The sequence below is a fragment of the Haplochromis burtoni genome, unplaced genomic scaffold (assembly GCF_018398535.1).
Source record: "Haplochromis burtoni strain Fernald_Lab_line unplaced genomic scaffold, NCSU_Asbu1 Contig_417, whole genome shotgun sequence".
In the NCBI taxonomy this organism is placed as follows: domain Eukaryota; kingdom Metazoa; phylum Chordata; class Actinopteri; order Cichliformes; family Cichlidae; genus Haplochromis; species Haplochromis burtoni.
In genome coordinates, this window is record NW_024582778.1 from 446879 (window position 1) to 460202 (window position 13324).

General features: G+C 40.5%; 1 protein-coding gene across 8 annotated transcripts in view; it reads right to left on the reverse strand.

The window, feature by feature from the left end:
* The window catches only part of usp2a (ubiquitin specific peptidase 2a), a gene marked incomplete at its 3' end in the record, with an annotated part of 66828 nt that overhangs the window by 21545 nt on the left and 31959 nt on the right, over nt 1-13324 (reverse strand). Inside the window, 1 exon segment of one of the 8 annotated variants that reach the window (XM_014340860.2) lies at nt 5104-9184. In XM_014340860.2, coding sequence (XP_014196346.1) covers nt 5104-5259 — 156 coding nt within the window. 8 annotated transcript variants of the gene reach the window in all.

Here is a 13324-nt window from a genome sequence, read left to right on the forward strand (position 1 = left end):
GGGTTTGTTTTAGTTTTTTTTAACCCACTGGACCGCCATAGATTCTAACTCGTGTTATTTTAAAGGCTTTGTTTAGTGCATTATGGAACAGTAAAGCTGTCCACTAAAAGCCACACTGATGACATCATTTTGGATGAGTTAGAAGCTCTCCAGAGGGCAGAGCAAAGCAGCTTTTACGAACTGTTGAGGAAAATCTCCCAAATCACACTGGATTGGGGGGTTACAGGGTTCTCTGCTCTCTCCATTATTCAAAAGGAAAATTGAAAAATATCAGTGAACAAGCCTGGAGCACTGACCTCTTTGCATTATACTGTGATTCTGCAATATACTGTGCAGAAAAGACTTAATATTTTTCTTTCATCCTACAACCTGACTTCAGACTCAGTGTAAAATACAGTTAGAATGTTAGTGACTAAACAGTGTATGAAACAGGACCCTTTAAACATTTGTGTGTAACAGTGCAGGAATCATACCAGACCACTTTAATGACAGCTACACCCATTCTGCTAATTTTGCTAATTCAGCGATTCTTCTCTGTGAGCACTGTACAGAAGCACAGGCTGTGAGTGTGGAATTACACTCATGGAAGGCTCTACCAGTTGCATTTACACTGTTTAACTAGCAGAAAACCGACGAGGGGGCCAAATGCACAGATGTATGCATTCAATTAACAAAGCAGCTAAATGCTCAGTTAGGTGCTCATCCTATAAACATATCATAACATACAGTGTTAAGAGAACTGTGACATTACCTGGAGTCTACAATACTAATTCAGTCGAAAATAGAGAAGAATTTTCTGACTCTCTTGCTTCCTCCCTCCCCTTTACTCGTGGACTGGACCCCAAGACACATGAACTCCTCCGCTTGGGTGGGCAAAAGTTCACAGGCTTTGTTATGTTACAGATGTTATGTTCATCTTTTAGGTACAGTTTATGGACAAACTATGCAGCCTATTTTGTAAACAGAAGTGAGCACAGTGGATTAGGAAGAGCAGTGTCTGGACCAGAAAAGAACGGGCTTGTTTGATGTTAAACTCTTCAAAATAAATTCCAAATATTTTACTTTTTTACAAAATGCAGGTGTTGAGTCAAATATAAGTGATATTTTCACACATAATTTTCTCTTTTCTAACGCTTTCTAACGCTACAACACACACACACACAAACACACACACACACACACACACACACACACACACACACACACACACACGTGCTGTAGGAGTAACTACTTATGACAGTGAAACAAGCCTGAACATGCAAATCCCCTAGATCTGCATACCTCCATAATCATAATTTAAATAGGTATATTCATCTCACACATCACTCACCCTCAGTACTCTTGGATTTTTTGTTTCTTGCTTGCCCAGTTTGGAGCTAGTGACCTCGGGAGAACAGGTCAATGACATATATTGTGGAGGTAAACACAGACGACACGAGAGCTCTCGATTAACACTGCTGGTTTATTACTCATCACCACACAACTGAATAATTTTCCCTCCAAAACACAGCAACAACACTTCCTGAGAACTGGGTGTGAGTGGAGCCCTCCAGTGGTCCCCCACAATATTTACATATATTTAGACGTCTCTCACTTTAAAAAAAAATCTGAATACTTTTAAGCAACATATCCTAAATTCACTGCATTAATCTGGTGTATTTGATAAAAACATTAAGGTGGTGTAAAAATGACACACCTGCAAGTACAAGAACAGGGAATATCATCACAAAACCAAAGTGTTCTGCGAAGACTAAAAAGATGAAAATAAAGAAAGCAGAAGACTGGAGATAAAAAAAAAGAGCAGGCACAGGAAAGAATATGAATCCACTCCTCATATTCCCTGTTGTTCCATGTGAGCACACTGTGCACAACAGAGGCAGCCCAGAGGGATAAATTTGTATAAATGCTCTATTCATAAATGTCAGAAGAAGCTCAGGCAAGCAGGGGAGCTGAAATCTTACTCCTCTTATGTTAAAAAGCACCAGGAACAGGGAGGCCACTTTAAAAAGCATTCCAGAGGCCAGGTTGGACTGCTCCCTAGAGATGGGAATAAGAGACACAGGAAATGAGCATTTTGGCACAAGCCCAGCTCGGTGCAGGTAAAATCTGTCCATCAACTATGCTCAATTAATTCAAAGATGTTTGGACTGCTGGGTAGAGGAGGGTGGCTTGGGAGCAAAATGGGTCAAAACAAGGTGAGGAGGATGGAAAGGATAAGTAATCCCAGATTCTGGCTCTGCTTCCCAGAATGACTTCATAGGAAGACAGAAAGTGACCAACAGAAAGAGAGATTTTTACTCCTCTGACAGGCATTCAAGAAAAAATATATCAAAGACCACATGATAAATGTAAGACATGGTCAGTATATGTGTTTTAACAGTGATGATGTTACTCCCTATTAAGAGAGGGTTTGCATAATGATGATATTTTTCTACCCTGCATATCTTGAAGAGAGTGAAACTGGGTCACCTTCTTACATTACATAAATTTATACAAAAATATCAATTATACCCTGGTAATATCAGGGAATAACTATTTGGAAATTCTTTATAGATAAAAATAACTACTCTTATTGTCTCCTGTCTATAATCACCCAACAAATGAAATGCTTTTCACAGTCAGGTGTTTCACTACATGCATGTATGTTACAACACTGTATACGCTGCGGGAAAAGTTACAACAATATGAACACTACAGCAAAATCTTTGATTTGTGTGTAGATATGTGTATGTAAATTCTGTGTGTCCCTTGCAAAGGTTATAGCCAGAGCTAAAAGAGTGTTATTATGTACTCATTTTAATCACTTGTGGGGGATTCATTATTCACATAAACATTCCTTTTTATCTACAGATACAGATTATCTTAGCTGAGGCTTGCTTTGTCACATGTAGAAGAACAGAGGAAATGAACTGTGGGCTGGCAGTGAAAAAGTCAACTCAATAACATCTTTATGATCCACAGTATCTCCCAATGTCTCTAACTCACAGTAGGATAAAACTAAAACAAGTGGGGACAGAAAACACTTTTAAAATGTTTGAACTAAAAGTAAGAATGATGAGCATGAACAAGCCATAACTCCTGCCCATCTTAATTAAACTGACTACAGTCTATAATCCATAATAATTCAAGGTAATCAAAACATGAGTTTAATCAAATCAAAAACAAGTTTAATCTTCATAACTACTTTAAGCATTTGGGTCTACAGTGTACAGCTCAGTTATTGAGGTTGTGTTTGCCACAATCACCCATGACCAACATGTGTTGCTGGGTGGATGACTGTTACTGTGTTAGCACGGAGCCAGAACAGAGACGATGCTCTGTTCTTTGTGAAGACAGAAGAGCTGCTGCTCAAGCTGTCGAGCTGGTGCTGACTAAGAGTGGTGATTACCTGCCATTAAAATCTTTATGGAAAACAAAGCAGCGAGTCATGATCTCAGAGTTTCATTTAACCAACCAACATCACTGTTAGCAACTGAAGTCATAGAATTACACTAACACTTATCTGAAAAGACAGATTCGTGATCAAATTTTACACATGATGGTTTTCAAAGTGGCTGGATATTATTTTCTGTCAACAAACAACTTTTGAAGTTGGAACTCAGTGAGAATGAGTTGGTAAGCTGTGGTAGAAAGCAACCTTTAATCTACCAGCTGGTTCACCCTGAGCCTGCAGTGTACAAACACGTGCATCATCACAGATGACAACACACATTACCCACTGTAAGCTCACCATCAGAAGGATACGACATGTTCAATGGGCAAGCGGTGGTCTGCAGAGATGGAGGAGGTGCTGAGCCAGAGCTGAAGGAGAGGGGCAGGACGGGAAGAGCAGGTGGGACGCTGACAGCGGAACAGACAACAGCAACGAGCGCAGCAGAGCACCGGGCTGGGCCAGCTGTAAAGTGTATTCTAATGTGATTTGTCATTACATAACAGAAGCTGGCACACAGCAGAGCCACTCCACGCTGCAGCCCAAGAACATGCACACAGACACACACCAGCAGCAGCAGCAAGCCTCACAGCACTTAAGGTCATTCCTCTTCTGTTTGTATCAGGACAGTTAGCAAGTCGACTTAGTGGATTTGTTTAGTTCTTCACTTGGCATAAAACACACTATGTTTTTGGCTGCACTCATCCAAATTACAGAGAACACTTTTCAACTATAAAAACAACAATACACAAAGAAAACTGACAAGGGCACTCAGTGAGCAAACAACACAGCCAGCGATCACATGACTGGCTGAGGAGTAAACATCAATAGTTATTTAGAGTAGAAAGTACCACACACTTTTTTCCTCAACAGACGGAACTGACTGTCAGAATTTTCCTCACACCTACATTTATGTGTACATGTGATAGAGCCCATACAGAAACAGCAAGAGGCAACCTCCTCCTCCTATACTTTGTGTTGCATACATACAGGTCAGCCAGAATGATTTATTCCTGCATCTAACTCCACTGTAACACTACAATGGGATTCATACGAGCAGTATAGTAGGAGCAGCTGTAGTGTATGAGGGGGATTAAATGCTAGTTATATAACCAGTGACCTGCCAGTGCAGCCCTACTGATCCTGGCCCAGCAGAGTACAGCTCGGCTTAAGAGAGCGGCTTACCTCTGCAAATGATTCATTCAGCGTTAAACTCGCTTCATCTTTCACAACATGCATAACACCGGGAGTGAAGTAAGATCTGTGGCCTATTTTAACGAGAAATCCTCCCACAGGAATCATTAGCCCTCCAACACATCCCAGCACTTACACAGATAATAAAACATGATGATAAAATACACTTGCAAATTAATGAGAATTTCATACATTCAGTATAATATGAAACTTTACACGAATATATTGTATATTTTACTTTCTGAAGTTTGTTACAGTGGAGTCCCACAGTAGATACATATCAAATACCACATATTATTATTATACTCACATTATATAAACCACTGACAAATATACAATCTTAGCTGGAACCTTTGAAGCTCTACAAATGGAGCATTATAAATATAACGGTTAAATTGTCAGATTTTTGAATGGAGTTTGGTGTGATGCACTCCCGGCGGAGCTCAGAGCTCACAGCAGGCACTCTCGCTGTCTCTTACCTTGGCTTGGTTGATGATAAGCCCCACGAACGTTGACACCAGCACCGACCCGGACATGCTGCCTTTTCTTCGCATCTCCTGCTTTAGGAACGGGAAAGCAGCGGCGGGCGGCTCCTCGGGAACTGTCACCGTGTAGGACTGTCGCATGCTCGGCATGCTGGCGGAGGAATGAAACCGATCACCGGTACGAGTTACTCAGACAACGGCGTAGGTCTCCGAGTGCTCCCGCTGACTGGATGATGAGCTTTCTATCTCAGGGAAGCCAATCACACGTTTCACCAGCTTTCTCTGCTTGTAGTCATTCATTCAACGATATAGACGACCTGTGGCTTCTCCTTCCACGCCGTGCTACTACAGACTGCAATGAACACGCTAAAAGCGACAAACACGTGGTAAAGCCGAGTGTTATAAGAGCAACTGGCCGCTGTGTCGTTCTACGCAGGTGAGGGTCCATTCGGCGGTGTGGGTCTGTAAATGCAAATAAATGCACATTGTGTTCCCATTCCGTTTTACCGGACTGCAGGCCCGCCCCCTTTGGGCTCGGGTGAAGAAAAAAAATCGGCCCACAACAAACGTCAGCGGCCGCCTCCAACCGTGCTGGCTACGTCAGTCCAGCCTTCTCCGCGCTGCTGCTACAGTCTGAAGGACTAAACGCTGTGCTCCAAGGAGACTACGCATCTCCATTTCGATCACGACACAAAAGTCACCCATAAGGGCAACTACTGTATAAAAATCTGTGTAATAGTATGGTAATAGCTAAAGTGAGGAAGAAACATCGGCTGTAAGGGAAAGACAGCATACACTCTTAATGTGATGGCAGGGACAAGTAGTTCTAAAATTAGGATGTGCAGTCCTAAAAAAAACGGTTGTTAATGACGTTTCCGGTGAATCACCAGCAAAGACAAAGACACATTAGTGTTAGTTCTGGTCTGTCTTAATGAGAGGGTGTAGTAGAATGACAGCCTAGATCTATCAGCAGTACCCAAGCAAGCACAGAGTGCCGCTCAGCAGTCTGCTAAATATCCCATACAGTCCGCATGTAGCAGATTAACAACAACTAATGTCCAAATGGTACACTGTATTAGTAACAGAAGTTACAAAATGAACACCATATAACATTCTCTGACCTGAAACTATGAATTAATCCTGTAAACCCATCAATGAAGTGTTTAATTAGGTCACAGATCACAGGAATAACTCCTGTTGGCTATTCCAGGTTTACTTAGACAAAAGTAACAAGGGTTATAGTGAGTAATAACTAGTTGTTTAATGATGACATTCATCAAAATACCAAAGATTACTAATAAGATAACAAAACTCATGGTAAAAATTCAAGTCTAAGGTTCATAGTTGAGGAATGCAAAAGTAAGATAAATACAGACTATCCCTCTTAGTGTCAGAGTACACTCATGGATTTTCGTGGAGTTCACAGAAAAAGTGTTAAAGAAAAACAAGTGTTTCCATGATGGCAGTCAGGTGGCACACAAAGGTGGAATTATTGTGAGTAAGGAGGACTTAATGTTCTGTCTCATCCTTTTTTCTAAGTGAATGATGGTCACATTTTACAATTCAGGCAACCCCAAATAGACCTGCTGTAGAAATACTGAGAGCTACAAGTTACAGTAATGCTTGTGATCACACAGGTCTGTTGACTATAAGCACCTGTGACTATAAGGTTTTGATGACAGCTCACCCGACACCCGGAATTATATTCATGCTAAAAAGAAATTTCCCAATGAATGTAGTTAATAAAACAACCAAATGTCCTGTACCTGCCCTTCCACGTATGGGCAGTATAATTCAACATTGCATCAAACAGGCGAATTGCTGACAAAAGTAACATAAGTACAAGCTGATTTTAGCTGATCCGGTGTGTGAAGTGGAGGAAGTGCAACATGTACCCAACAACAATATCATAACCCAGACTCAAGTGTGTGTACACAACAAATACCGGTAACCAAAGAGCACAGTCCATCTGCAGACTAAACACTTGTGTGTGTCTGTGTGTGTGTGTGTGTGTGAGAGAGAGAAAGAGTCTAAATCCCTGAAGAAGAAACCTGCAATGTGAGAAGGGTCTGTATTCTGATATGTGATGCAAAAAGCTACATAATCTAAAATTGGGACAAATGAGTCTGAGCAGTGTTTTCTGGGAGAAGTCAGAGTACAGTTACCTTGGGAGGACTGTTCTATTACTTAGGCACATCAGGCTGATTATCTCCTCGCTCAAATGTTTAAATTTAATCTAGGAACAACATATTTCATACTTTTTATTGCTGTTCGTGCGCCGTTATTCATTCTATAGTCACGCGTCGTACAGAGCATACTTTGACTTACTAGCACCGATTCAGATTCAGAACTAAAGGAAGAATGCAGGCGATCCTTCAATATAAAGCAGCTACATAGTTACAGCTCTGCCCATTAATCCATCTTTCTGTCATAGTCAGATTGTCTCCAGGTTCATGTGGTATCAAATAGAATCCATAAACTGTATATAAAAAGTTGACAGAGCCATCTGTCTGGATTTTGAAGCCAGAAGTAACCAAGCTCTAGTTATCAGCTCAGTCTTGCTAGCTTGGTTAAGAATCTGCATGTATTATTGAGAACAGATGCCAAAGTCAGACACAAATATCTGCAAATTATATATATCATATATAAGCAGATAATAGTTTATTTATTAGATATTTAATACTGTGCCTACATTGCCAGGGATAGAGATGGAAATTAGTTTTTAGATAAATGTAAAAAAAGGCATCTTCTCTTTTCTGGGATGTTTTTTTACATGGTTCCTCACAAATACAACATAAAACTCACATTAAACTAAGAAAATATCTAAAGTTCCACAACTGGTTCAGGTGAGAAAATTGATCTTTATGGTTTTCTAAGCTAATTCCCTCTGATAAGAAAGACTGTGAAATATGGCGGAGAGCCAGCACTAAGTAATATATGAATCTTGACTTGAGTATATTCTGTCACACTATCAGATAACTAACAAATTAAGTCAACAATTAAACACTGATGCCCATTGTTCCTATAGTGGCTTGACGTAACCTCAGCATCAGATGGTGGTTGAGGAGGGAAAGCTGACCTACAAAGCAAAGCTCTTGATTTAGCGGTCTATATTCATCAATCTTTTGAGTTTACTTGTGAGATAACAATTCTAAGCTCTTGGTGAAACTCGCCAGAGAAAGTCAGGGCTCAGCCAGTTGCTATGAGTGACTATTTAGTTGGAAGAAAGATCAGAACGTCTATCAGACACAAATGACCAGACAGTATATGCTGACATCTGCATAGCACTTTAGAAGTGGTAGTCAACCAGCTGCCACAGCTAGAAAACAAAACAGATGATTTAAATCTGAACCATCTCTCTGTGTTAACCTCAAGGTCCAAACAATAACAGGCCATCTTGGATTTAAAGATCCGAGTAGTGATACTCAAAAACCACTGCAGGTTTAGTACTGGGGCAGTGAACAGTAGTTTTAGAGTCCTGCTATAATGATTGCTCTGACAGATATGGCACACCCACAAACCTACCAATCAGGCAGAACTACAATAGCAGCTTGTAAACCTGAGCTACTTAAAAGGCTGGCCCTTCTCTGCCAAAGAACAAGGAAAAGCTCCATCTTGTACCAGACTGTTTATTTTCTCTTAAATCAAACCATAAGCTGTCTGGCTAAGGTGTCAAACCGAGAGTCAGACTGTCTAAACATACTGTTGACCCAACAAAAAGTCTAGACACAAAGCACAAATGGATCTGCTGAGTTTAGTCTCAAGGATGCCACCGTGCCCTGTTGTAGCTGTTTGTCTCCACAAGCAAACATGGAAAAGTGTCAGTGAAGGGCCATTAGTGTCTTTTCAAAGAGCTGGCTTTTGAAAGTGGTCTGAATCTGTGTTGTTGATGGGAGAACAACAATACACACAACTGAGACAACAAAATGTGTCAACATTTAAATGATAATAATACTGTTCTCTGTTGAATATGTCTGACTAACCCAAGAGTAGGGATGGGTACCGGTGTCCGGTGCCATGATGGCACCGGTTCTGACATAAACGGTAGTAACCAGACCGAAAAGCAGCGCACATTTCGGTGCTTTATTTCGGTGCTTTTTTTTCCTGAGCTGTGATACACTTCTAGCCAATCATTTTACGTTTCCGAGGATAGTAGGCGGGCCCAGGTACGTACGTTCTTTTAGAGCAGAGCTACAGATTAAAAATGCCCAAGGCGAAGCGGTCAAAAGTCTGGCTGTACTTCACAGCAAAAGATGCAAACTCAGCAGCCTGCAACAAGTGCTTTAAGCTGATACTGTCAAAGGAGGTAACTCCTCAAATCCGATGAAACACCTGGCGACGCATAGCGTTTTTTTTTCTTCCAAAAACCAAGAAATGCGCTGTATTTGATAGCTTGCTGCGAGACCTCACACCGAGCGCATCTACTGCGGTGTGGTGCCTGTTATCGGACCCGGAGTTAGCAACATACCCAAAAACACGAAGAGGAGAGTCCTGGCCCCTAGCCCTGCCAGTGTAGCAGAAATGATGACGGATGATGATGCAGCAGCAGCCGTTCTTCTCTGCGTGAGTAATTTACGTTGAGTAGGCTAACCACGTTATTACATTAATGCATGTAAGGTGAACTAGCAAACATCATCATAGCTACATGCGGCTGTCTTCTTGTTTGATGGCAGATGCTCCCTTCACCCTGGCCAAAAAGGCTAAAATGACCAAAGAAAAAGTGAAAAACAGTTAAACATGAGAGGTTTTTGGACAAAGTTTGTGTTTTTTCCATTGTTTAAGCACTGCTTCCAGCCAAGAGTGATACCATATATGCCATAGCTGCAGAAAAGGCTAACATTGTTATTTTTTACAAAATCAAATCAAATCAAATCACTTTTATTGTCACATCACATGTGCAGGTACATTGGTACAGCACATGTGAGTGAAATTCTTGTGTGCGAGCTTCACAAGCAACAGAGTTGTGCAAAATACAATAATGTAAACAAGCAAAATACAAGAATGGCTACATCTGAAACTAATAAATATATGTACAATATATAATAGTATATGCATTTCTGGATGTGTATACTAAATATTTTTCTACGTGTGTGTGTGTGTGTGTGTGTGTGTACACATATTTTACAAATTAAATAGAGTAAACAATAAATAAAATATATAAAAATATACAGAGTTGAGACATGTGCAAAACAGTGGCATTACTGTACAGTATGGAGTGCATAATGTTAAAGTTCCAGTAGTGAAGCTGAGGTGTCTATGACGTGTTCAGCAGTCTGATGGCCTGGTGAACCAGCTGAACATGAGAGGTTTTTGGACCAATTTTGTGTTCTCCATTCTTTAAGCACCGGTTCGAGCACCGTTTAAGCACCGGCACCGTTTCAAAAGTACCGATTTGGCACCGGTATCGGATAAAACCTAAACGATACCCATCCCTACCCAAGAGTGTGTTTAGAGCTTGGTGGCTTATTTGTATCAGATCTCACTTATAATAATGTTGAGTGAGCACTTTTAGCATAGCTTTGTGATAATGCTAATAAGTTTAACTGTTAAGATAGCCAAAATACAAAAGCTTGTGCGATGTGGATTGTGTCATGGGTGCTAGCTATGCCATTCAAAACCTCGCACTACACGATGCACACACGATTAAGGCAAAACACAGGCCGATCCCCAAAACGGTTGCGCAACTGAAAAATCGCCTCTAAATGGGCCAAAAATCGCACAGTGTATGGCCAGCTTTTGGAGGCTAGCTCCAAACAAACATGGTAAATGGTAAATGGCCTGTATTTGTATAGCGCTTTTACTAGTCCCTAAGGACCCCAAAGCGCTTTACACGTCCAGTCATCCACCCATTCACACACACATTCACACACTGATCATAGTGTGCAGCTTGGCAGTGTATACAGCACTATAATGACCAGACCTAATTCTTTTGAAAACCTTACATCTTTCCCAGGTCTCCACTTCATCAAACATTGCCTAGACACAGAGCTGGATGAGGCCAGCACAAACAGCGGCCTATTCGACGAAGATGATGGATCCATGGGGTCAGGAAAGCCAGAAGCAGGGGAGCTGGAGAGGTACCTTTCGTGTCCATTCACTGGAGGTGTGGATCTATTGCATGGCTTTCCTCACATCAAGAAGCTGTCGATCAAAGTCAATACAGCTCTTCCTGCATCTGGAGCTTGTGAAGGATTCTTAGTCATGCAGGACTCCTGTTCACTGCTAAACAGTTACAGCTTCACAGAAAGAACCTTGAGAGCAAACTGCTGCTTAAGCTTAACCATCACCTCACTGAGTTAAGAAATGGCACATTTTTGCTAAATATGCAGAAATAAATGCACACCCATTCAACTTATGGTAAACTGAGCTGCCTTGTATGAACATATGTTGAAGATGCCTCGTTCTAATGTTTTCTCTGAGGCTGCTGTGCCATTTGGAGCAAAAATGAATATAACGTTTACAGCATATCTTGTCACTGGAAATTGTTTGCAATGTTTATATATTTATATTATTTACTGTAGGTATTGGTGAAAAAAGCTTTATGTTGTGAAAAACTGAAATCTGGAAATTAGAATTGTTGTGCCTTATTTTGTTGATGTTTTTACATATATTCCTTTTGAAAATGGTAAAATTTGTATATTTATTTATATTTGTTTGTCTGGTAACATTTATTTAATAAATAAATCAGATATTTCAAACAGTTACTCACTACTTGAGTAGTCTTTTCGCCAAGTACTTTTTTTACTCTTACTTGAGTAACTTTTTTGACGACTACTTTTCACTTTTACTTGAGTAATAATTTTTTTAAGTAATGCTACTCGTACTTGAGTACAACTTTTGGATACTCAACCCACCAGAAGGATACATGATTTATTAAGCCTCAGCATTTGAAAGCTCTCTTAATCACAATGCATTCTTACCTGCATTGTCATGGCCATGCACATATGCACCACACAGTGATTACACTTCATTGCCTGCCTATTTGTCAAAGTTCTATTTAAGCATATCTACTTTCACAAGAGTCACAAGATTTTCAGAAAATTTGACCTCTGACCTTGACGTCAGGTCACCCAAACTAGAACTCGTCCCAGATTTTTACTAGATGCCACTATAGTATCAGTGTGAAAATCCGAGGTACCCAAGAAAAAAGACAAGTGGTCACATTCTACATAAAGAGGCTGAAAAAAGGAGATTAAAAAAAATGAAGGGAAATAAACAAAGTTGGCTGCATTAAAATCAGTAAGAAACAATGAGTCTGGGCTGGTGGACATACACTATTTTCATACACCAAACAAGTGCAAGCAACAGGAACTGTGCACTGTACTGCAAAGCAAGTTCAACATACCCAGGTTATCTTTCTGTTATCAGGCTTCACTTACTGTAACATCGGCAGTCAGGCTAAGGGGTTACATCACTGTACTGACTTAGCAAGTTGATAACCATGGGTTTTCTTAATGTCGCTATGCGTACCTTCACACAAAATAGGTGGCAATGCCAGTCTCTGGCCATCAAAAACATTACAGCAATTGTTGTGAAACTGTTTGCAGGAAAGAGGGAAAAAAATCTTAATCATACTTAAGCATGTGGACCAGAGTACTCGGGGATGGATCCCAGGAAAATATTTGCTGAGATCACTGATCAAGTGCAAGTCAGTATACTTATTTTACAACTAGATTTCTTTTTGAAACCAGAGAACTCACCATTTGCTGGCCACTGGGAAGAATATAAGCTTAAGGCATTCAACATTAGCTTAACCTTCCCGACTGGGAAGCTACTTCCATCTTTTATATATAATCTATTGGTCTAATCAGTACATCCATTGTTTTCCCAAAGACATGTCTAAAGCACTACACAGCTTCGTAAGTCAAAATCCACTGGGGCTGCTTTCTGCACGCTCTGCTGTCAGTGTTGACACCAAGCCCCTGGGAAGATGGTGATTATATGTGCTTGAGTTCATTAGCAATATGCACAGGCCAGCTGGTGACCTCCAGTTAAAGTCCTGCACTTTTCAGACCTTGCGTGTTAAAAAGGTGTTGATTACCTAAGGGGTTAAAATGAATAACCCTAGCAAAGAACAAGGAATTCTTTATAACCAGTATTTCACCTTTGCTTTAATAAAGCTAGGGCTGCACGATATTAGGAAAACCTGCGATGTGCGATAACTGTGATCAATACTGCGATAACGATATGACTTGCGATAAAATAAATAGCAAAA